The sequence below is a fragment of the Sprattus sprattus genome (assembly GCF_963457725.1).
Source record: "Sprattus sprattus genome assembly, chromosome: 4".
NCBI lineage: Eukaryota > Metazoa > Chordata > Actinopteri > Clupeiformes > Clupeidae > Sprattus > Sprattus sprattus.
In genome coordinates this window covers 37,848,213-37,874,622 of record NC_137923.1, presented here as the reverse complement: position 1 = coordinate 37,874,622, position 26,410 = coordinate 37,848,213, and the positions used below count along the sequence as shown (strand labels likewise).

The 26,410-nt window shown below is 41.8% G+C and overlaps 1 protein-coding gene across 1 annotated transcript; it reads right to left on the bottom strand.

Annotated features, from left to right (window-relative positions):
- Window positions 1-1,603: 1,603 nt before the first annotated feature.
- On the bottom strand, window positions 1,604-16,119 carry cers2a (ceramide synthase 2a). Its single transcript, XM_080836111.1, has 11 exons — window positions 15,707-16,119; window positions 11,858-12,031; window positions 10,467-10,584; window positions 9,857-9,975; window positions 9,401-9,458; window positions 9,114-9,164; window positions 8,763-8,855; window positions 5,123-5,251; window positions 4,517-4,623; window positions 4,054-4,207; window positions 1,604-3,739 (listed from the first exon to the last, which is right to left on the bottom strand). Exons 2-11 carry the CDS (start codon window positions 12,028-12,030, stop codon window positions 3,596-3,598), a joined length of 1,146 nt encoding a protein of 381 aa, XP_080692237.1. The 5' UTR covers window position 12,031; window positions 15,707-16,119; the 3' UTR covers window positions 1,604-3,595.
- Window positions 16,120-26,410: the final 10,291 nt, after the last annotated feature.

The following is a 26,410-nucleotide window of genomic DNA, read 5'->3' as shown; positions in this document are numbered from 1 at the left end:
TTCCTGCAGTGATAGCCAGTGCAGGCGCAACGCTGAGGCAACATGGGCTTGTTCACAAACATCAGGTTTGCAGCTACTTCCAAGGAGAACACTGTCCAAAACAATTACTGAAATGCTCAGTGCGCCTGATATGCATGGAGGCTCCTGAACGTGCCACAGATCTCCGTGGTACTGGGCTGACCTCTCTTGGCACTTTGATGTCTAACGAGTGGCCTGTCAGGGAAAAGGGAGAGTGACACAAGGACACAGGGTCATGAGAGGTTCAGAGTGGGATTGTTGAGAAGAGAGGGGGCGTGGGGTTCTGGAGCTGGAATTGCATTTAGACTAAATAGATGTCATGTGAAAATAATTTCCAACACACCGCTTACCCAGTATTCAATCTAACCGAAATTATCTATTTTTTCCTACTGTTTTGTACTCCACACAAGTTTAGGTGGATGTCAAAGGTCTTTGAGAGGATCAGAGGCTGACACTTATGATGAGAGAAATAAAGTGTATGGCTTCAAGGTCATTCAAATCAAATGAAAATAAACATATAGCCTGAGTAAAAGTGATGTTTAAGAACCTAGTCAATAGTTGAGAGTCCTGCAGATGAACTTAACACCTGTGGAAGACCTTGTTATTTGGCGATCAATCAGAATTACTGTTGGCAGAATTGAGTTTTAATAGTCAGGGAAACCGTGAGGATCTATTTACACTGCACTACCTGCGCTATTCATCTCCTGAAACACTAGTCAACTCTGAGCAGCTGCACCCGCAAGCTAACAAAATTGAACCATAACAGAGGACAACACATGCCTGTCAGTCTGGGGTTTCACGTGAACCATGCGCCTGGTCTTGCCGGCAGAATACTTCTGCCTAATTCTCAGATGACAAGACTGGAGCCAAGCGCTCACCTGACTGGGTGCGGTCAGGCAGGTGTAAACTTAAACCACCTGGCAGGGATTAAATGAGGCTCAGGTTATCAGTCAGATAGATATGTGTGTGTGTTTGTGTGTGTGTGTGTGTGTGTGTGCGTGTGTGTGTGAAAGCAATAGACATTGAGCTGTTTGCTAGATTATGTCATCCTCTTCGTGCAGGTGGGAATCCTGCCCTTCATCTGTAAGTGGCAATGACAGAGTTTTGGTTTCCCATATGAGTATTAAGTGGTTCTTAAATCCATGCATTTTGAATGGAGGATTAACATTATTCAACACACCGTAACTTTAACCCAGGATTTGACTCACTTGCCCACATACAAACACACACACACACAAACCCAATTGGTTAATTGCAACTGCACTCTTCTGGACGTAATTGAAGTAATTGATGACCACAGGCAGTCATAGTCTAATTCAAATGTTCTCAAACTGCACAGCATCACAGATGTTGCCACGGAAACTGCGATGCTACTCTTAATTTGATCATTTGAGCCTGTGACTCTGGGCACTGGAAGCTTCAAATGAAAACACAAACACAGGACAATGACATCCACCTTAAAATGTTACATTGTCTTAAATAGGAGGTCCAGAGGTGTTCAAGGTTCGAGCACTCAGCTCTTACACAGACACACACAGAATAAAGCACCAACAACATCTTCTCATTATCCATGATCATTTTTATATCTCGTCATTGTGACAATACAAAATACAACATAAAAACACTGCCACTAGGACCTGGCGGCCAGTCATGTAGTTTGAGTTGACACAAGTCAGCAGCACACAGTCAAAGGGATGTATGAGCATTCTTCTGAGTGTGAGATGAACACATCTGAAATGGAATGGACAGAGAAAGGGTCCTGTGGTGTGAGTGTGTGTTTGTGGGACTGTGGGAGGCCAGAAAATGGAGGGATGAAAACGTGATAACGAAAGAGAGAGAGGCGACATACTTTAAACTTTCTCAATATTTTCAAAAGATAAGGCACTTCTAGAACTGAGAAATTAGCATAAACAAACATATTTTTTTAACTCTCCCAACACTTTTGAAGAAGGCGATAAAACAAAAATAAAAGGCTGACATTTGGCAGGGACTCATTGACACTGACTGAATACAAATTAAAGATCTCTCTTGGGGCGGAAGTATTCAGCTCATACAATCGACTCGCCATTGAAATGAATACACTTTACTCCGCAGCATTGAAGGAAGTGTTAGAGTCAAAAAACCCACTGGCTTCTCTCCCAGTCTGAAATGCCACAAGGCAGAAAAATCTGAAGGGACCATACAGTGCATATTTTACAGAAAGGGCATAATAATACTGAGGTATTCATACTAAGATTGGGACAACCAAACAAAAACAGACTAAGCTGGTGTATTAAATACCATCATGCCAACAAGAGCATATGAAAGGAATTTGATGTTGATTTGCCAGATCATTCAGTATTACCGATCTGTTCTCTGAACAACTGACTGGGTTTGGAAGAACATAAAGAACTAAAATTGAAACTAAAACGCAAACTAAAAATGTGAATTTAAAAAATAAACCTAAAATGATATGAAGTGGACGTACTTTGACAGACAACAACAAAAAATATTTTCTTTTTAAGAGACATTTAAAATGAGACATTTTCTTTGCTGCATGACAATAATTCTTATGTTAAATAAATCTTCACATAGATGATTACATGTCATTGGCAGACTTGGATCAAAATAGAAATGGCAGTGACCATGGTGGTCTCTCTGATTCTCAAAAATGCAGAAAAACAAACAAAATATATTAACAGTACAAGGCAGTGAATCGATTCATTTTGGTGACTTAGCTACAGAATGCCCCAGCAACGAGGCATTGTCATGGCAACTCCCACAGTGGCGCAAACCCTGACGCGTGTTCCAGCAACGGAGCACACGCCCGGAGAGCGGGAGAGAAGAGTGTAGGCACATGAGGGGAGGGTCAAAGGTCAACTCCATTGAGAGGCTAATGGAAGGAGTGGGGCGTGGTCTTAGACAAGGCCGCTATTCAAAGTGCGTGGGCAGCATGTGACAGGCACGGCTTCAGACGAGAGACGATGGGCCCTGCTCTACCCCCCATCACACACACACACACACACAGCAGTGGGAGTGGTGGGGTCCACTCTGAAGACAGTGGACTGTGCAGACTGCAGACACTATATGCAGTACACACACATGACAAAACTGGCCGTGTGTACTTGCCTCACACTCACTATCTATCGATCTCTCTCTCTCACTCACACACACTCACACACACACACACACACACACACACACACACACACACACACACACACACACACACCGCAACCAAGTAGTGTTTTCTCTAGAAGGAATGACAGGAGTGTTACTGCCACAAGCATATTGTTGGGCGTTTTTCAAAATGTGTTTTAAGTATGGACGACAGTTTTTACCCTGTGTGTATGTGTGTGTGTGTGTGTGTGTGTGTGTGTGTGTGTTGCTAGGCATGCTATCCATGCAAATCTGAAGTGTTGCTATCCATGTAAGCGTGAATTGAGTTACTTCAATCTGCATCCCTCCTCGAAGTCTCTTGGTCTGGACAGTATGAAAGAGAGAAAGAAAGAGAGACAGAGAGGGAGGGAGAAAGACCCAATGAAAGTAAGAAGCTCCTTTCATTCCGCTCTCTTTCTCTCCTCTGGTCCCTCCCACATCAGTCGACCTTGCGGTGGTTGTTATTGAGGGGCAAGTGGCCGTTTTGGACTGGTCCGTTTTTCGTCTTCCTTTCCTTCTCCTCTTCTTCATCTTCTGAGTCGTCTGTCTCCTCTTTATCACTCCGCTCATCTTCCACTATATTCTGATGGACAAAAGGAGAGAATAAGTTTAATAGAAAAGGAAAGAGAAATTCCTCAAGTTCTCAGTAAGGTGCAACATTTTTAATACTTAGTAATTACTTCATTCATTTTACATGTCTTATCTTGTCTTATCTGTTGTGCCTGTGCACTTTATATGTTTTACCGTGGGTGAGTGGGGAAACGTTCTGTCGATTCCTTTGTATGTCTTGACATGTGAAGTAATTGACAATAAAGCTACTTTGACATGCAACATGAACAAAGCTTTTTGGGGTGAGGTCTTGAACACAAGGGTGTGCGTATCGGCCCAGAAACTCACGTTTCCAGGCAGAAACTTAATGGCCATGCGCAGGACGAGGCCAAACCAGAAGATGTGCAGACACTGCAACACCATGAGTAGGCCGTTGAAGAAGTAGTAGCCAAAGAAGGTGGGGTACAGTGTCAGGGGGTACACGATGGTGGCGTGCATTATCCTGTGACCAAGATAAACAATGAACTGGGTTAAGTGAGGTCATACAGTATTAAAAGTAAGATAATGTCAATATTTCAAACTTAGAAAATTAGGTTCAGCTGCAGCTAGGATAAATTATTCTGTCCATTCAAGCAGCTAGATGTAGCATTTTAGACACTCAACAAGCTACACACTTATCCAGGACTGATTACAGAAGTATTAACAGATTTGGTATCCATTGCTTCACCATTGTGTTTCTCTTAACATGTGAATGTGTGTTGTGTAAGGTCAAATTATTAGCAGGTGAGGATGAGGTGAGCCAGTTCCTCACCAGAAGGGGAAGAGGACGAGGCGGGAGATGAAGAAGACCGCTGCAAACCCGATGAATATGTAGTTGCAGGTCTTTCTCCATCCTGCGTAGTTGAACATCTTCGCTGACTTAGGGCAGAAACACAAACAGAAAAGAAAGACAGAAAGAAGGAGAGAAAGACAGTAGGGGAGGGGGGCATCAATTAACTGTTGAAGACATTTAAAAACATAATGTGAAACGGCACAGAATCCATTAGACAGGAGCCGTGTGAGCCCACTTAAAGATGTCAATGAAACAAATAATCAACAAGGACAGAGAAATGGCAAGATTCACAATCATTAATTCCCTGCAGGTCCAGAAACACACCTCCAGAGGGCAGTCACAAACTCATCACAAGCGCACATCCATCACTTCTTTAGAAACATTTTAACATGTCTGTACTGATGACTAACGTGCAGAAGGTTTTGCTCTTTACAAGTAACACATATATGTGGAAGTTGTCCGACCTTAATGTACTACCATATTGGTCCAATATCCTTCTACTTGTAGTGCTGGGCCTGATATCCTAAATAAGTCATGAAGGACATGTTAGGGTTAGAGTCAGAGGTCAGAGGTCAAAGTGCTTACCTCCAGCAGGTAGTCAGAAGAATCGTGCACCAGCATGATCATGGTGCCTGCGCGGATGTAGTTGACACACCAAGAAAAGCTAATCAACAAGATGGTGGCCACATGGTGAACTATCTGCTCCTTAAAGTCCTGGGGGGGAGGGGGCAAGAGAGGGGAGAGAGAATTTAGAGGTCGTTTACATGGACCCTAGATTGTCAATCTGATACAGATAGCTAATACAGATAGCCCTATCATTTAGACGAACACTCTCTATCCGCAACGATCGAAGTCTGGGGTAGAAAGTGAGTAGATTTAAATTGGTACGGGGGCTGGTGTTCGTCTGCACGGTTTCACGCAACCTGATGACGTCATTGCCCCACGTGATCGTTTCGCGATCTCCAACCACTATATATATATATAACTTGTTCTCCCTCAAAATCTCACTCGTGGTGGGCCTCGAATTCACTCTCATTAACACAGCCTTCTGATTTTTGATTAGCCTCCTATATTGATCTAATTCTTCTTATTCAGACGTAACATAACTTTCATGACCACAAATATAAATTGGCCAGCGATTTAATTTGCTTTTTTATTCATAAATGTATGTAAAATGGTCGGAGCAAAGCCTCATGGGAAATGGGATGACAGACATGTCATGTTGTACTGTTCCAAACTCTTTATTATCAATAGAAAAAATAATTCATTTTCGCATATCCTTTAGTCTGACCACTGATTTTATTAAGCATCATAATGTAATGTTGTTTATTGGAGCTTGAATGTCTTGTGTAATGTGTTTATAGTCCCTTCTTCTAGGTTTTTCACGTTTTTTCAGTTGTGTAAATAAAGCGCTAAAGCACCACCCACAGGCGTGGGGTATGTACTACAGCCCGTTCAACACAATCTGGTGGCTCAGTTTTTACGCAAATCTCTCGTTACAAGGCTCTGTCTTTACGAAATTAAAAGATTCGATAGGTGTGAAAAATGAACCAGATTCAGTGAAACTATGCTCCGTATAAATTTAGCCTTAGTCCTAGTGTTCCTTCACAAATTATTTTATTGTTTGTTCTACAATCTAAGTTTCTATTCACCTATAAGGTCGGTCACACAATGTGAGTGTAAATAAAGATTTATCTAAAAGCCCACTTCACAAAGTGACTGAGTGTGTGTGTGTGTGTGTGTCTGCGTATCCTGATCGAGGTCAAACATCAATTCACTAAGGACGTGAAAAGATAAAGCAAATATGAGTAGACGGCTGTGTAAGTCTCATAAAATATGAATGGACTGACGACAAAAGAAGTAGCCCTGATGAAGACAGAGCTCAAGGCCAGTCAGCATGTCTCTCCCCACACACACCTCAAGGGAAGTCTGTTTGCTTATGAGCAAAGCACTTTACAATGTGTATAAACCGGGCTATATAAATAAGCTTGCCTTGCCTTTTACACACACACACACCCTCTGACAAGGATGCCTGTCGTGCAGCAAGCGGGATGATCATATTTCCGGTCAGCCATTGGCCTTGCTCTGAGGGAGATTGCTGTAACCGTTTCCCTGTCTCTTTATTTCTGTCTCTTTATTTCTCCCTCTGTCTCTCTCTCTCTCTCGCTCGCTTTCCCTCGCTCCTTACCCAGCTCAGCCAGCTGGGTAAGACCAATGAACTTGTGCGTTAAAATCTACTCTACCCTACTCAAGGCTGCATATTAAAACTGTAGAGACCAGCAAAGGTTCAATGTTCACCTCAGACAAAAAGACACTTTAACCACATCTCGTTAACGCTAATGGCTAACTCGCCAGGAGGCTAAAAAGAACATCTTTTGGCAGGTAAATTGCCCGTAAAACTAGAATGACAGAACTGATACAACTTTACACACTTTACCAGCCTTATTTAAACGAACGGCATTCAGAACAGGAATTAATTTAATTCAAATTCAGGCTAACAAGCATTCATGCTAAAATGCTACAGCAGAGCTGCCTGCCTGGCTGTTTGACTTCCTTCCAACTTCTGGCTCAGACTTTGAATCCCAGAGCTGCACAAACATGTTGCTGTGGTGAAAAACAGTCTGCTAACAAGCTTGAAGCTCTGCCACCTCTCCTAAGCAATCCAAACACTCCACACTCGCACACATTCCACTGACCTGAGATCAGATCAGATCAGCCTGTTCTGTTCTGTGACTAGGGGTGAATTATGCATGTGGGAGGCAGGGGGGCCTGATCCCAGAACAGCACCATAAGAAGCTTAGTGAGCGTCAATCACGCTGGCTGCTGGTTGGGTGTCAGCTGCCTGTATCACACGCAAGACAAACGCCAGAGAACGGCTGGCTCTGGGACGGGTTTGGTCCGGTTCTGGCCCAATGTGGTGCATATCAGAGCCAGATTCACTGACAAATGTGAAATGTCTACTTCCGAGGCCTCAGTACAATCCCTGCCTATCTCCCTTCTTCTCCCTCACTCTCCCTCTCCTCATCTCCACATCTTTGTGTCGCTCACCCTCCATCTCCCTCTCTCCATCTTTCCATTCTGCCCACCCCCTCTCTCTCCTTCCCTACCCCTCTCTACCTTTCCCATCCGTTTCTGATCCAGCTTCATCCATTCTCCTTTCTCCTCTCTCTCTACCTGCCTATTTCACCTCACCCTCCTCTCATTTCTCCCCCTCTCCACCATTTCACCCTCTCTGTCCCTTCTTTTCTCTTTCCTCTTTCTGTCATTCATCTCTATAGTGGTGCAGATCACAGCCAGATTCACTGAGAGGGCAACTGCTGTGAGGGATGTTAAAATCTCCATCTGAGGATCAGTCAGCCTTATTGGCCAAGTATGCAAACACATTGGCCTACAAGGAAATTGGTTCTGGATGATGTATTAGCATTAGTGTGATGGAAAAGGGAATACAATTGTTTCTTAGGACAGAATGTGAGCAGCAAGTGTGACACTGAAAATGTGTGTGTAGTGAATATTTTCTGCTACGGCTTAGGGTGAGTGGAAGTCAAAGGGGAGAGACTTGATGCTAAGAGGAACTTATGTAAACGTGTGTGCGTGTGCGTGTGCGTGTGCGTGCGCGTGCGCTTGCGTGCGTGTAGAGAGAGAGGGAGTGTGTGAGATCTGCCACTTGAAGTTAGGGATTTGTTTGGAGCGCCAAGTGACACATTAACTCTCGTTAAAACACCCCTATCAGCAAAGACACACATAGGCACAGACAGCTTTCCATACCAAAGTAGGGGGAAGTAACAGTCTTGCACTTCCATACTTTAGCTTATGAATTATATTATTATGTCTGAATACTACATCATGTACAACATTTTCTTGCATTTTCAACTTTATGAATGTAAAGATTTGTTTTTTCACATCCAGATATCGTCTTTGTTATCCACCCATACAAACATCACATCACTAGTCCTATACCCTCAAATGTACATTCAGACAGGCATTTCTCCATTTGCCATAGGTTTGGATTGCTAACAGCAGGGTATTACAAACCAAGAGGTTATGACTGTCTAAGCGATTAGGTTTCAGGATTTTTGCTTTTATTGTTTTATACTGCTCAAGGCTGAAGATCTTTTTACTTAATGCCTTCATAGAAAATATATGTTTGACAACAACATGCCCGCACAGAACATAAGAAAATATTGTCTCCCCTTATTTTCACTTTCCAAACACAACCTCAACTTACTTTGCGTTTGACGTCCGATGCTACACTGAAGAGGAGAGAAAAGTAGAATCCCAGCTCTATCATGTAGTACCAGTACTGTGAAGGCAACAGAGGCTATGTGTGGGAGAAAAGAAGGGGGAGAGGGAGAGAGAGTGAAAGAAGAGGATTTACTGATGATAGATACACATATGATCACTCAAACTGAGGTTTTATTTGTCTTTGTCTGAGTTCTTGTAACCTCAGCAAACTGCACTGAAAGACTGAACAGAAATAACTCTTCATTCCCTATAATTATATAAATAAACAGTAGTTTAAATCCCTGTCAAACAAAGTATAGCAGGAAAGTTGACGATTGCAGTCTAGTCCTCTTACCATCTTGGGGAAGTCCCTCCACATCTCCTCCTTCGAATAAAACCAGGGTTTCTGCGAACGGGTAGAGGGAGAGAAGAAAGAGAGCAAGAGACAGAGAAAAACTGATAATACGGCTTGCGAATACATGATTGTGGACCTTAGTACTGCAGATGCGTAGACATGCAGCAGGGGATTTTTTACACAGCAACTATCCCCAGATCTGGTAAGGAGCTGCACACACGGGTCTGATTACAGGAGAGATAATGGCCAGCAGAGAGACGGAGGGGAACTCAGCCGAGGATACTCACATCAATTACAGCAGCCAGGCCAGCAATGAAAGCAAGAAGGTAAAATGTGAATCTCCAACTGCAAAAGAAACACCATACAGAACCACCTCAGGATAAGCATAATCACACACCCACACACACACACACACACACACACACCAATTCACCAACAAATGATTCATGACATGCATGACATCTCAGCATGCATTCAGTACTCAGTTCACCACGGTCTCACAATGTTTTCACAATAAACATTCACACCATTCAAATAGCATTCACTTCACAGGAACACCCACATCCCATCGTCAACAACCCACGCTTTTGGCATCACTCACAACATCACCAGCAGATGCTTGTTCTTGTGCTCATATTTTAGTTTATATTCTGAGCATAATGATTTCATTGATTAATATTTTATGAATTACTACAGCATCATCAGTTAAATATGTATTCAGCAGCTGTGCTGCGTTTGCACACCTGGCCTCCCGGAACTTTTTCAGAAGGTTGGGCCGCTCCTGGTTCCGTCGCCTGCGGAACCATCTGTGCACCTGCGTCTCCGAGGACCCAGTCTGCTTGCTTAAGCTCTTCACCTCACTCTGGGATCAGAGAAGAGAGGTTGCCGGCCAGGAGGGGAGATTGGCAAGGAGAGGGAGAGGGACCCCAAGTGCAAGAGGAGACGGAGAGAAAGACAGAACGGTGTGCTTATTTGCTATGAAATAGGGGCTCCGGACAAATTGCTCTACAACAATAGCTCAATCGCCTTATACAAGGCAGTGTGCAGAGTGTGTACTGTGTCAAGAAAAAAAGATGGAAAGTCGGGTTGGTTGTGATGTGTAAATGCATCTGTTTCTTTAATTAGATTCATTAGGGGATGTGATGCATCTATGTGCATGTCTGTATATGTGTGGCTTTGTGCACTCTGTGTGTGAGTGTGTATCTGTATGACGTGTATATGTCTGTGTGTGAGTGTGTATCTGTATGACGTGTATATGTGTGTGTGTGTGTGTGTGTGTGTGTGTGTGTGTGTGTGTGTGTGTGTGTGTGTGTGTGTGTGTGTGTGTGTGTGTGTGTGTGTGTGTGTGGTTACCTGAGTGGGGTGTTTGCTTGTAGACCTGAAGTAGGACTCCAGTGAGGGATTATGGGATGCATGGACGCGTACCTTCTCTCTGACCCCCAGCAGTGCGGCCAGAGGAGTGGCTACTTTCCTGTACAATCATTAAAAGACACAAAACACTTATGATTTAAACTGCCTGTGTGTGTGTGTGTGTGTGTGTGTGTGTGTGTGTGTGTGTCAGCTAAATTCAGCTGTTGGAGAACTTGGCGATTTTTTTCTTTTATGAGATTTTTTTCTTTTATCATCGGTGGGTGATGATGTCGTTGGGAAATAATGTCGTTAGTGGACCAATCACAGCCAAGGGGGTATCCGACTCTCTACGAAAAGTTAGAAAAAAGCATTCCTCTCCGACCAGCTCTCCGAGGGCTCTACGAGGGATCGGATGGGCGTTAACACCTGGGGGAAGGTGTTGCCAAGGCGTGCCAAAGTGTCCCTCTACGACCGAATTGGAGAAGTGTAACTCACGCTTTAGGTCACTCAGTGCGGACACATGTGTCCAGTTTCCGAGCGTAGTCCGATTTAAATCGAAGATCCGCTTCATGTGACTCCCCAAATCTAGATTTCCTGTGTCCGACTGGACTCCGATGTACACCCCCAGATAAGTGATCGGATTACGCTGGAAATCGGACAACTCACGCATGTGTCTCTCGAATCTAGATTTCAACTGGACAACAACAACTTTTGCACGTGCTTGAGATCCTGCCCATAGACATATACATTCATCATATATGTCTATGATATGATAATCGCTGCTAGACGCTCAGTTCTTGTGCTCCCTCTCATTCACGTTGAAATACTGAAACCGAAACTGAAACTTTGAAACTGAAACACAACTGTTTTGGACAGAACGCGCTAATTCAGTGAACAAATATTTTCATATTACTTTTCCACCACTTGTTAGTCATGTAATCCATTCATATCGATGTGAATCAATCAATACTAATACAACTTTAACTGTGGTGTGTTTTTGTTTCATTTCACAACTTATTTACTGTATAATCAACAGCAGCAGCTTGTAAACATTCCACATTTGATTTGAACTGTCGCGGCCAAGATCTGGATTTGTCACTGCCATGTGGCGTGAGATAACGCAGTTAACCCCCCATGGAGACCCCATGGAGAGAGAAATCGAGGTTTGGCCGAAATCGGAGTACTGCCATCATGTGCACGCACTGACTAAGACACTGAAGAGGTGTGGAAATAAATGTGCATATGGGCAAGAGTGAGTGTGTGGGTTCATTTGTGTGTGTGTGTGTGTGTGTGTGTGTGTGTGTGTGTGAGTGAGAGAGAGAGGGGGAGAGAGAGAGCAAGCATTCATCTGCAAGTGTGTGTGTGGGTGTGTGTGTGTGTGTGTGCAGACTGACCACTCGAAGATTTGGCGAATCACAAGGAAGCATAGTGCAATCGGCAGGGACATCCAGAGATCCCCACTCTTGGAGAACACCTGACCGTCCCGGCTCTCGAGGTCGGCCCAGCCCATACCCTCTGGGAACCATAGCCAGTCTTGCCAGAACCACTCTCTAAGACCCTGTAACATCCTGTTCAAAAGAGCGACAGTGGGAGGGAGAGAGGGGGGACAGGGAAAGAGGGAGAGAAACAGAGAGAGACACAAAGCAAGGGGCGAAAAGAACAGAGGGCCTTTGATAAGCTGATGTCCTGCTGTAACATACACTGCGTTATCCACATTGAGCTAGGGTTGAACAATTGGAAATCAGGATTGCCATGACATCACAGCTTCCGTAATATGCTATTTGCAAAGAGTCACAACTACACATACACACAAGTTACAAATACAGCATTCAATGTACTTCTTTACTGCTTTGACAGGATGAAAGCTTTACTTTTTTACCAATAGCTTTACGAGGATAGGTATCAGTATAGAGCTCATCCACTATAGGCCATATAAGGCGATGAATACAGTTTTATCTTTTGTCTACATATGCAGTCATGGTGCGGTTTCCAGGCATCCCAAGCAGACCTAAAGTAAAGTCAAGTAATGTTGATTGTAGATCAACTGACATTGAAAATATAATGTGCCAATAGTGTAAAATGGCTATTGCAACACCACATTTTGACTTTATCGACTATCTAAAGTTCGACTTCAGTTGAATACTATTTAGAAAGGCATAGTTTGTTTACATTTAGTACGGCAATCAACTGATTGTATATTTTTATGAGACAGATTTGTGCTGTATGTTGAATACAGTAGCCTATATGTGGTTGAGAACTCTAAATGGGTATTTATTTGCAATTTAATGAATAAAAATATATATTCAACAAGATCTTGGAGACAAATCAACATGAAAAAAAAAATGGTGCAGCTCTAAATTGGTACCTCACTACTGAAACAGTTAGACAACAAAAACTATGCAGCACCAAATCTGCGGGGGTTCCTTAAAAACATCATTCATACAAGTAACAAGTCACACATCTGAAGAATATCTGTGTTTTTCATATACTTTAAGCTCATGTGAATTCCCACACAAGAATGTATCATATTTACATTAAGTCAACTGGCGCCAAGGCCTTCACACATTAACGCACTGCCTTTATTAATTCTGAAATGGTCAGCCAGACCTTTCTGGACCAAAGAGTATAAATGTTTTTCATAAACTTTCTAAATAGTTGCAACTCATATGAATCTCTCCCCCACGAGAATGCATCACATTTACACCACATTCATTAACATTCAAATGGTCAGCCTGACCTCCCGGTCTGCAGACAATCACACCTTCCATACCTCCGTAGACCCCATACCGTTCCCCTTCCCCTACTGTTCTTAAAAGTTTATCTTATCTTCCGAACACGCCCCACCTTAAATCTTGAACCAAACCCCCAGCCACACCCATTATGTTAAATTGTGTATTCTACCTAGCTGTATGTTAAACTCAGAAGATTCATCATAAGATTAAGGATTGTGCTGTGGGATTGCTGTGTGGAGACACTGACCGCTATGTGTGGTGGTGAGAAAACAGATCAAGGAAAGATGTTGGGGAATTGAGAAACATCGCCGCTTTAGGAAGACAAAGGGATGCAAGGCCAGCACAGAAAAGACTTACAGTACACTTTGGACAATATCTCTTAATCATCTCTCCTTCTCTTTCTCCATCATTAGATGTTGTGTGCGCGTCAGACCTGTTGCATGGTATAAACTGACACCCTACCCATCAGACCAGCATTCCACTGAGTCTTTTTTTAGATTCTGCAACCGCAACTAACTTCAGAGCTAAACAATGTATTATAACAGTGGTGTTTTCACACGAAATCCGTTAAAAACACAAAGATCTTTCATCTATCTACAAGGGTATGATCAGTCTTACTCTTCAGCTCTACTCTTAAGAGAGGAAAAGGTGGTTTCTCTGTCCCAGACTCTAGCAGGTCCCGTCTGAGGAAAATCACAGCACCACTGGAGTCACTGCTAGATGCTCAGTTGAAGTTGACTAAACTGACGGTTTGACAGATGACCTACTGCAGTCTTCTCCTGGTTCTGCCTCTATGACCCAAGAGCATGAAGGGGTAGCAGCTTCTGGGGCAACAGGTTTATGTATAGGAACCTCAATTCACCATCACCAATCCAATAATACTCTTATGAAGAAATAACATATAGTGGTATATATCAGATATGATACCATTTTGCACTGAACAGTACTGAAGCCAGAGACAAGCTGAGCCACTCTGCAGATAATGATTAGGAGTTCAACTCACTCAACCTGACTGATTTTGAGGGTGCACACCAGTGTCCAGTGTGCTACATAGTATGTGAATTTAGCCAGCGCTAAGTTACCCTTCCATTAGCTATTAGTTGCCTCACTCATTCAGAACAAGTTTAATTAGACCCATGGGCACAGAAACCTGCCACGGAGACCTCAGTTCCAGGCATCAGACATCACAGCGTAGCAACTGTTTTTCAAGAGCTAATTTGGGAGTATAATCCAAAGCAAATACGTTTAGTATCCAAAATGATCCAAAACAATAATATAACAGTGCCTGATAGGTGCTGCAATGGGGCAAAATAGGTCCCATTGTATTAACACATGCACAAGCCGACCTTAAGGGAAAATCTGCAATGGATAGTTGACAGAATGGAACTAAATGGAAAATCTGCAATGGATAGTTGACAGAATGGAACTAAATGGAAAATCTGCAATGGATAGTTGACAGAATGGAACTAAATGGAAAATCTGCAATGGATAGTTGACAGAATGGAACTTCTAAGCAAATGAATCTAAACTAACGGGGCAATCCAGTACTATACAGTGACGTCGGCTACTCATAATGTAGTAGTTCGTGGCCTAACGGGACCATAACCCGATCTAGTTGGACAATCTTTCGTGAGACAACAGCAGACGTGATGAGCCTGTTGCTCAACGCCGTTTAACTACAACTCACTCAATGATTCAACTATTTCCGGTGGACTGAAGGAGGATACCCATTCTGATCAGTGTCACTCTTTAGACACAAGGAAAGCGTGTGCTAGTTATGCACTGGTCTAACTGACCAGCACACTCTTTGACACAACACGCTTTGACTGGACTAAACAGTGCTTAAATCGCATCTATGCGCCTTCGTAATCTTGGGCCGTTATCTCGATTATGGCGTAGCGGTTGTAAAGCCTAGGCTACTGCTTTTACTCAGGATACATGCTTTCTCCAAACAATTAGAGCAGGCGCAGACAAACTATGAATGCCCTATTAGACACCTCCAATCTGCGTAGGGAGTCTATTCTTATCCACTGGATGTGGAGGTCGGCAATGACAGACTCACAACAATATCCAGCAAACTCACCACAACTAATGGTTTACCCCAATTACCATATGTGCAATGCCGTGAGACCACCACATGGAAAGCTCATCATATTTGAAGTGAAACAAATAAGCCAGGAAATGTGAAGCCTGTCGATTGATTTACGGCTGCTGCGTGAATTTAGCTCAGAATTAACACTTGAATGATACACTGTAATAACTTTCTTCTCAAACATGTATCCAACTGCTGGCGTTAGTCACCGTGATCAGTGCTACAGGCCAGATAGTGAGTTAATTCCTTCATATTCACGGTTTCAGATTGGCGCAGTCGTTAAACGGGCTACCTGGTAGGTAACATATGTGTTGCGTTTAAATAAGTGAGACATACTTTACATTGTACCCAAAACATTTCAAAATTATACTTTAAAAGCAAATAATGCAGCGGTCTCATGTAACGGTAGGTTATAATACCTTCTTCCGTAAGATCAGGCAGGCGGGCAGGTATAGGCACAAAAGGTTGGCGTTGACTGAAGCAATCTGCAGGATGTCGGAGTTCAATCACCGTTAAAATAAGACCGCTAAGCACCGAGCGCGGTGAACAAAAGGCCAGGTTCTTCAACGTCGTGAGTTGTTGGCATTGTTTTTCACAAAATCCAAAACTATTAGGGGAGCAGTAGCAATATGCTAGGTTTGTAGCTCAACTTCCACCTCCCTTCACTCTTCAGCTTTCCCTAGCCGTTTCTTTGAATTTCTTTTTTGTGCGTCTATTCCTCCAAATCAAGACGAAAAAACGGATAATCTGTTTGAAATGTATCTTCTTCTTAGTAAACCTTTCTTCTTTTGAGTTTTTTTCAGCTGTCTCATTCTCTGGTGCTACCGGGGATGTCTGTGGCAGATAGGCGTCGGTCGGTGCGGCTGGAGAGTCGGGCGGACGGTGAAGGGCCGGGAGCCGTGGAGAGGGTGGGGGCGGGGCGCAGGCTATTTAAAGTGACGTTTTACGGCATGCATGAGGGAGGGTTGCTGAGCGGACGTGTTCGGACGCATCAGAAAGGTAGAGTAGCAGGCTGGAAACAAGCTGAGCGAAGTCAGTAAGTAGGCCGGGAATTCGGGAAATAGCCAGTATTGTTACAAGTAGCCTACGAAGTTTCCCTTATAAATTCCCTCTACTGAACTGGTGGAATGTGTAGACTATGCAGACAGTTTTGGCCTGTATGTTTATTTTTGACAGCTCACTATTTCGGCTCAATAAGCTGTTCATAAAAGTCAATAATGTTTTACAGAATAAAAAAGGAATTAAGTTACGTTCTGAATTTTTAGGGAGAATACTTGCTCCATCTCAAAACCACAACCAACCCATTCGTGGGACCTTTTCTTGCCTCTGGGCGATCAATTGTTTTGAGCTTCTTTGATGTTGGCAGCACAGAAGCCCCATCATGCGTCCGAGAGGCCCAAACAATGGTCTATTTGAAGTAATTGCAGCACAAACACTGAACTAAGCTGAGGTGAAGCTGAGGTGACCTAAATACCACCTTTTACCAGAAAGCTGGCATAAAACCGTTGATAATGGTTGATCACATTCACATTCAGAGAAATGGAAGAATCATTTCTGTACCCTAAAGGTACATAGTCCTTAAGGTGATAATTGGGGTCCTTTGTTTAATTTTCAAGGTACAAAATCCTTGCTGACAGGTTACAGACAAATGAAGCAGCAAAACATTGATCACACTGGGAGAAAGGCGGTGGAGGATATTTTTCTATGACAAGATGAACATGGATTAACTCAGGCTGGACAGCTGGAAAACTGCAGCCACTTAAGTGATTAATTGATCTCCAGTAACATTCAGGGTGGTCCACTAGGCGCCCCAAGTGAGATGGCCGTTTTAGCGAGGGCACTATGAAATGAGGGTTATAGCCTATGTGTCACATGGTTCTCTACTACAGGGGTTTTCAACTGAGTTTGTCCCAGGGACCACAGCGGCCCACTGATGTGACAGTGATTTCCAAGACATTTTAGTCCCGTACCCTTCTTCTTCATGTTTGTAACCGCTGCCACCATGTCCCCTCCCCCACATATTCCGTCACTTGTCAATGTAATTTCTTCGCTGAATATGGGTCTACATCAGTATTTTTGGCAATGCGACTTGGCTATTCAGACTATTTAGATTGACATAAATATGTCTACGAGCCCAGGTATATTTATAAAAATAATAAAGTCAATGGTGAACTGATCAACACTAGCTCTTTCAACCGCCAGGTAACGTCAACGTTTCGCGTGCGACATGAAAATTGGGTTATAGGGTATGACAGAATGATTGCTCTGTGTCTAAAACAATCTGTTTATTTAAATCTGTTATAATTTATTTTTGTGAGTTAAATATTATTATCACAGAATAGATAACGCAGAATGAAATTAAATAACAATAATACAAAAAAACATTATTTTCTTGTGGGTGTTATGGCTAATGCAGGGGGAGCTAGAGCACCGCCCCTGCTCTGCTGTCTCACCGCAACACCAGAGATATTTTGACTAGTTATTATATGGCAACGACAGAACGAGCGTTCAGAATGGCTAATGAGTAGTCATGCCATCCGCGTATTGCCCACCTCAATTTGACCTATCGCTAAATCCCGACCCTGAAACGCAGATGAGCCAATGGCAGTTAAGTAACAGGTGCACTCAGACATCTTGAGTTTACAACTCCATAGAGTAGCATTAGAAACCGCAATGCCTTGTTCTGCCGACTCCCGGTGTGATTAATGCCGGCTTCAGGACCCTTTACCCTTTCTGATAGATTTATGGACTTCACGGTACAATAACTTAGTGTTTCCATGTTCATTAATTTTCCTTACATTGATATTTGTCGCAAGAGGGTTCCCACTCTCCGATTATTCTGTTTTTTAATTTTTTTCTGTTTGCTGATTTTCTGTCAACGATTCCCGGGACACTGAAACACCGGGGTGCACGAAATTTGGTGAGCATGTAGCCCCACTAGATTAGCGTGGAACCATTGGTTTTCGTTTTGATCCGTTGCACCCCCGTCGGACTGGAGCCCTTTTAAAGAGGGTGGAGCGATTTCGTTTTCTGTGAATAAGTCGACAACCGTAGGGCTTAGGAGGACCACATTTTTTTTGTATGTTTGTCTTAAGAGGCCACGTCAACCATTCTACTACCACTTATTTCATGTATAGCGCCACCTAGTTACAAATGAAAAAGCAAAAATGGAGTGTTGTAAAACATTTTAATTGTAAGTTGACAAGGTCAGAACTGCACGAAATCGGAGGTGTGGGATCATTATGACACCCTCTGACTGCAAGTTAAGTTTTGTGGAATTCCGTTCACGGGGGGGCATGCAATAAATTGATTTATATGGTTGTACACCAACTGGCCTGTAGGTGGAGCGACACAGTTTTCTTCGAATATCCCGAGAACCGTAGGGCCTTGGAGGGCCAAATTGTTCTTGTATGTTTGTGTTAAGGGGCCATGTCAACCCATACCATAACCAGTCATTACATGTATAGCGCCACCTAGTTAAAATTAAAAAGCAAAAATGAGGTGTTTTAATCAAATATATGTAGAGTTTTCGTCCATGGATGGAGCAAAATGTCTCTGTAGCGCCCCCTAGAACATTGCAAAAAAACCTGTGCATTGGGGTTATTTTGCAGAGCTTGACGGAATTCGGTACACGTCTTCATCATGCTTGGACGCACCAAAAAGTCTCTTGACGCCATGGTGGCAGGTCCACAGGAAGTCGGCCATTTTGAGTGGAAGATGCGTTTTGACGGCGTTTGCACACCTCGCATCTGATCGAACTCCTCCGACAAATTTAATGGTAACGCCTTGAAATGTGGTCAGGTTACTCTTCAGCCATGGGCGACTAAAAGTTATCTTGGATTTTCTCATTAGTCGGAAGGTGTGGGTGTGGCAGACCCTCAAACTTTGCCAACTTGCCAGTGCTTGCCACAAAACACAAAGTCTCTTATAACTCTTGCGACCGTGTTTGATCCAGAAAAAATGTCTTAGGGTGGACGCTGGCCCGAACCCGTACATATGCCTGTACATATGCCTGACTGATACCACCTAAAGCGCCACCTGTTGGTGGTTGGAAACTTCACTTTGTTTCCACACCTCTTTATGTGACCTGTTTTAACAGACTACATTGCAAAAGAAAAATATACCAAAACAATCCACAAAAAAGTAGTACACAAAACATTACATTACCAAATCATCAAAATCTATCACAAATAATTCCTTTAATGCATAAAAATGAAACACAAACCAATTTACACACACAAAACACATAAAAACACACAAACACACTGACAACCATGACTCATTCTGTGTTAAAACCTACTGAACAGTTCGGCGGTCATATTTTGTAACGCTTTGCGTTACGTCTAGTTAACAACAGGTAGCAGTAGCCTATAGCCAGCATGACATTTTCATTAAATTTGAGTCCAGTTCTTCTGTTTCTCCAGTTTTGTAAAGTATATGCCTCTTTACTCGACCATGGCTAAGTTTTAATTGGCAAGCTAGTCAGGAGTGGCAAGCTAATTGAATCAATTGGCTACATCTTCAGCACTCAAACTAGGTTACAATAAAGGCATTTTTATGTAAATGTTATTGTCAAACTCTATAGTTTACTAGTCAGTTATGTTGTTAACTTCGTAAACTATCATTGCAAATGTTTTGTTTTTACACTTCTAGACCCCCCCCCCCCCACTCCCATTAATGACTCTTATGATAACACAATCACACATTCTGTCAATCTGTTGTTTCTCCATTTTTATTAGTTACAATTTTAGCTCTCTTTTAAGGCATTAACACATCAGTTGTGTGTCTTACCTGTAATTTCTGGCAGAAACAATATTTTTTAAGTGCGATCCCTCAACAATAAAAAATATTTACAAAACAATAAAGTATTTAGCCATAGATATTTACTAAGAATAGGTTATGGTCTATTTAAACCCACGGCATTAAAGAGATAATGATAAGCTAAATATATTAGCTGTCCCCCACCCTGACATCTAAATTTCAATGTCTATAAATAGCACTTAAAACTATTTTTTGATTTTTTTCAATGGTGCTATTTCAAAGATCTTTATGATTAAGTTTAAACGGAAGTTGTAAGATTTAGATTTATTGTGGGTTTAATTTTTAAATAAATGAACTATACTCAAAAAATAATGTCCCCAGTTTTCATGTCACTACCAAAACACAAGAGTTTTAGTCCATTGGCTGAGCCTGTGTTTTAGCCACGACCCTGTATTTTTGACCAGGCAGTGACACTGCATCCCTGTCCCTCATGGTTGAATGGTAAGTAGTTAAATCCCATAGTTTTGATATAAATGAGTTCCAAAGTCTGAAAATCGACGTGTAACCTTAAGAATTGTCACTACCGAACACATATTCTCTTCAATTTAGTAAACTTTTTGGGGTTTTATGCAAGGTATATGTTTTTATGTGTGCACACCTCTTCAAAGACGTGAATACTAGCCATGTGTTTGCTACCATTCTTTAGTTATGCTCAAAGTTAATGTCACTACCGAAACAGTCACTACCGAAACATATGGTAAAGTTTCGGTAGTGACATGATCATTCCGTAGTGACAAAATTAAAGTGGTTAGTAGTTCAATCCCATCATTTTAAAATAAATGTTTTGTGTGGACTAAAGGGCAGCCCAGAGCACCTTTTGGAAGATTTTGGGAGAGAAATGAAAACCAAAGTGTGCAAACACCTCAACCTTCGACATCCATCACCAGCACACACAGCTACAATTCCTGCACAGATCTCTGAAAGAAGACGAAGCTATTCTTCACATTGACTATGCAGAAAACTGTCAGCACAAATATGCAAAGGAGGTACAGCAAGTCCATTTGGGAGCATCCGACAGGCAGAATGCACAATGCGGTTGTGTACACCACAGATTCTACACTGACATTCTGTGCCTCGTCACCTTCGATGAAGCATGATCCTCCTGCCGTTTGGGCTCAGCTTCTACAAGTTCTTCATTTCCTGAAGGACCTGAAGTTCCTGAAGAACCATCCTAGGATTTAAAAGCTCTTTTTCATCAGCGATGGGCCGAACATGCAATATAGAGCACCATTCCTTTCCAGATGGGATTTACCGCTATAAACTAGAGTTTCCTGGAAGCTGGTCATGGGAAAGGGCCTGCCGATGGCGTTGAAGAGTACTGCTTGTACTTTAAGGCATGTTATGAGTCAATATTAAGCAATAAGGTTGAGGAAATATGATACAACGGTGAAAACAAAATACTGTGCTCACTACCGAAAATAGTCCAGTCACTACCGAAACAGTGCAGTCACTACCGAAACACTGGATGTTTTGGAAAAAATTAAGTATATTGAGTAATCAACTAAAATGTTATGATACTGATTGTATTAATGTTTGTTCAATTTCATCAATCATCAACTCTGGAATCAATATGATCAGTATTTTTGCATGAATTGTATAAATTGAACTGTGAAATTTGGTAGAAATTTCATTTTTATGGATTTTATTGTGGAAACAGAACAGGTCAATAACAGGAAGAGGAAAAACATTCCAACACATTCTGAAAATACAATATCAAAATTGACTGTTCTTTTACTAGATATGTGTACTTTAGATATGGCACAATATACATACAGACAAAATTTTGGGAATAAAACAAAATATTTCCGACCTGACTTTGCACCAATTCGGTAGAATGGCCCATGTATGATTACATATTCATTTATTGCGATTTTTGTCTTATAATCAAATGCAGGTGGTCCATGTAGACCACGAGATTTGTCCCATTTGAGTAAAATGTACATTTTCTACTCCAGCAGCCACCCACACCGTTTCTGCTTTGTCATCTGTTGCCTCTACCATTTTAACTTGATTAGCAATGTTTTGCAGTGTTAGATAGTATACTCTCTTTGAAAGATGTGTTCAACAAACATCTTACCCACAGTTTCTGGTGTTTTTTAATGAATGATTTTAAATCAATATTCCACTTTGAAACACACACACAATCAAGGATGCCTGCAGAGGGTGAAAAAAAACCTGCACTATGCTCTTCACCCTATAAGCAAACAATGAAAGCTCGGGTTTCGGAATGTTCCCTTGTCGCAAAAAGTACAGCCTGGAGATGAGTTTTCCACTGGACAGGTTTTAGCCTTTCTTATAGCCAATGACAGCACACAGGCAGGACGTTTCTTAAGTCGCCTTAAACTACTAGTTGGTTTTCAAATATATGGCCTAATTTTCAAAAAATACTTCCTTCTCCTTCTTGCAGTTTTACAGGAAACAGCTATAAGCCTTATGTCCAGTGATGATGAGTGAAACAGATGAAAAGGTGGTCATCATGAAGCCAAGCTGATGGAGGCCTACACATTCACAAGTGGGGGATGTCAACTAGTAGCACAGAAAGTACCATACTCATAAAGAACTGTCATTGTGTGGATAATTTCAAGTTGCCATTCACCCCCAAAAAAGATGATGTGAACATCACTTTTACACAGTATTTTTATATTTGTATTTTTATGAAAGCAATGAAGATATGTACAGAATTGTATTTGTTAATATATGTAACCTAATTGTTAGATCTTTGAATACGTTTAACTGGATAATTGTAAATGTTTGTCTCTGGATTTAACGGCATGTTTGTGCCTCAAAGGTACAAAATGGTATGTCACTCCAGCTGTACCTCATTAGGTACCAATTTTGTACCTTCCCAATGGGTTCATTTTTGTCACTAGGGGTGCATAAATGTTCTTTGTAGGTACAGACAAGAAGGTACAAAAATGTATGTATTATAAAGGTCAATTGCTTGTATCCTGATAGGGTACAGCTGGAGCGATAATGCACTTGTACCTTTACCATGCCTGTACTTTGATTTCTTAGTGTGCAGGCCTCCCAAGTCTTGTTGATTTAATTAAGAATAGGCCTATATGTGCTCAAGACTGACTAAATGGAGCATCCAGAAGACAAAGACTTTAAAGGCAAAACCTGACTAGGCCTATAGGTTTAATGTTAACCAAAGTTTCAGTATTTGTAAGTTAGACAGAGCTTTTAATGGATAGCTTAAAACAGATCCTATTTTACGCAAAATGTAAATATACACTAGTCTACTGTGTATATTTATATATATATATAATTTTAAGAATTGTTGTGGTACGACTGTCCTACCTCCAGAGGTCGCAAAATACACTAGTTAGTTCATCCTAACGCACCCAGTACACAGAACATGAGAGGTCAGAAGCTTGAATGGATGGATCGTTACATAGCAGTGTAAAGGTTGGAGTATTTTGTGGCAAGGGTGCGGTTTAACTATAGGCCTTTTGTCCAGGTGCAGCTTCTTCTCTTATGAGCGCGCATAGAGCAGTGAATCAAGACTCATAAAGGCCTAAAGTCTGTAAAATATATCTTTTAAAACACTATATTGTTTTAGTGGTGATGAGGTATTTAAACATAGTTTCACTTCACATTTTTATGGAGAGTTGTATATGAATAAGACAAGTATATTCAAAGTCATCACGCCTTAGGGCACACTGAAGGCAATACATCACATTACGGGAACACACTTGTCAGAGCTTGCAAAATGGTACGTTTTCCCGTCGGGGGCTACCAAAATAACACCTAGACTAGTCCGACGCTTTATCAGAAATGATCCCTTAAGTGAAATATAATTACCTCCTTTTTCGCTATTTTGACCTGCCGTTTGGAGGAAAAATTGACCACCGAACAAGTTTTTTTTTTAACACGATTGTTTGTCGTTAGGAAGTGTAATCGTACGAAGGTAGTCGGGTTGTGTTTGACGCTAGAGTCCTCTGCAACAGCAGCATTCCACGCAAAGTATTGCACCAGAAAAGGTGAAATCAATATGACATGAAGGCTGTAGGCAACAGTTTACGAAAGATATGGCGGAAAGGCAACCTGAGCAGAAGAGAAAAAAACAGAACTGCAGGATGACATACCTCTTGTTTGAACGTGTTAATAATTAACATACTGGAACACTAGCCTCCATAAAAATCGACGCAGGCGTAGGCTACCAGTCAGGAAGCGTCCTAGTTTAGTTAATGGAAAGTTAAAGATCTTATAGGCTAGATTTAATATTACAGGCCTAGTCTATGGGGCAGAAAGCTAAAGCTAACCAGCATTTACAGATTAACACAGACATTCCGTCTGAACCTACACAACAGTAGCCCATCTCCTGCTTCAGATGTAACTTTAGCATCTTATCTGATCCGTCATTCCTCATATACAACTATAGCATGACTGATAGCACTCCTAAACTCAGCATAGACACAGCTCCTTTTCGTTTAGTACAATATTTAATGGATATTCATTTGTAGTAAGCATTCTATCCGGTTCACCTAACCTAAGGCCTAACCTAAACCAAATATTTCAAAGTGACAATACACCACAAAGCAGTTCTGCTTATAGGGCACCCAAATGGCCAGCCACGGCTCTATGAAGAGCAAACTCTTTTTAGTCACTTTCTCGAATACATCTACATTTCACATACCACTACATTGTGGCCTTTTAAAATTGGTTGAGTATAACTAATTACTGGGCACCACAACCTGAAGAATGCATGCCCACATGGCTAAGGACTATTTCATTAACATACTTTTACCTCGCGATTCATGGTGAATCAAACGATTATAAAACACAATTCTTAACATGCAAGGTGGGACACTTCATAAGAGGACACATCAAATAATTTACATTGTGGTTGAGGCAGCCTAGATGACATAATGGCAACCATTAAGTGCCAATACTCTCCACAAATCAGTTGTAGGTTAGTGAGGTGAACAGACACGGCACCGGCAAAATGGTTGCACTGGGGACAGTTTATGGACCTTTAATAGACACAGAGCCAATTAAGCATACGGGTCACCATGCCTGTGTATGGCAATAGGAGCCACAGCCAGTGGGACCCTTCTGTCAGCCGGGGTGTCAGATTAGGCTTACAGGTCATGACTCAGCCAATATAATTTTATTTTCAGGCTCCCTTTTGGCCGATCTTTGGCCTGGTGCGTTAGCATCCCTGGCACCCCTTACAGCACCAGGCCTGATAGGTGCTTGGAATATTTTACACCTACAGAAAGTCTTCTTTTCTTTCATGAGGCATGGCATCCTGCTGCACAGTTTTCCCATCAACCTACTGCCCCCAAAACCCCTTTCAGCAACAGATTCACTTTTATAGGGTTAATTTCCCGTCCAGGTAACAACGAGGCCTGAACCTGCCTAGCTTAAGTGGGTTGCTCAGGGATATCCTTAATATTGAGGGCTTATGGTCACCCCATTCTGAAAAGTTTTTAACATTTGAAGATATTAAATAATTGGCCAAAGGCTGTCACCTACTGCCAAAACAGCACCTTGGGCCACATCCTGATACCTGGAGTAAGGCTCTGAGGCATTCAGACAGATCTGATCCGGTTCAATACATTTAGGAGGTTAATACCGCAAACACATGCAAACACACACACACACACACACACACACACACACACACATGCACGCTCTTATATGCATGCATGCTCTTATGAACTGAAACACATCAGAGGGCAGAACAATTTTCATATTTTTATTTAGCTTTTTTTTAATTAACATGTAAAACAGCAATTAAATAAATAGAGAACCATTAGGCTTAATATGTCGTAATCATAACTAGAAATAAAGATTATATTCTAAAAAAAAAGGTTGATTCTTTTTTTTCTCAGATATTTCAGGAAAAATAAATTAAAAGTAAATTAAAAAAGAAAACATCTAACACTTAATGATAAATATTAAATAGAGCAATAATAATAAAATCATAATTATGATATATTCCAAAAATTTGCCCAAATGCTTTTTTTTTTATTTGATTTTTAAAACATGATATATATACAGTTAGATATTTTCTGATAGGTTTCCCCATCCCAATCACTGTTCTCAACAACTTCCACCAATTGAAAAACTAACTCTACTGCCGACAATATTCAGACACCTGATCTTAACTCCTTTAACCCTCTGCTTCCTGCCCCATCTGTGCATGTGTCTCACACACCCATTCACAAACCAACCCTTCAGGCTGCCATGATGGGTAGAGTCTACTGTGATACTGCCCACCTGTTTACCCACACTGCTTTGCAGTAGTTGTTAAGGTAAAACAGGACGTAAAACCCAAAGTCTCTCGAGCGACA

Coding starts and splice junctions, on each gene's coding strand:
- cers2a (XM_080836111.1), bottom strand. CDS start 12,030: ATGTTACAGGGTCTTAGAGAGTGGTTCTGGCAAGACTGGCTATGGTTC. Junction 4,208..4,516: donor CTCGTCCTCTTCCCCTTCTG/GTGAGGAACTGG, acceptor TCTTGGTCACAG/GATAATGCACGCCACCATCG. Junction 3,740..4,053: donor TTAAGTTTCTGCCTGGAAAC/GTGAGTTTCTGG, acceptor TTTGTCCATCAG/AATATAGTGGAAGATGAGCG.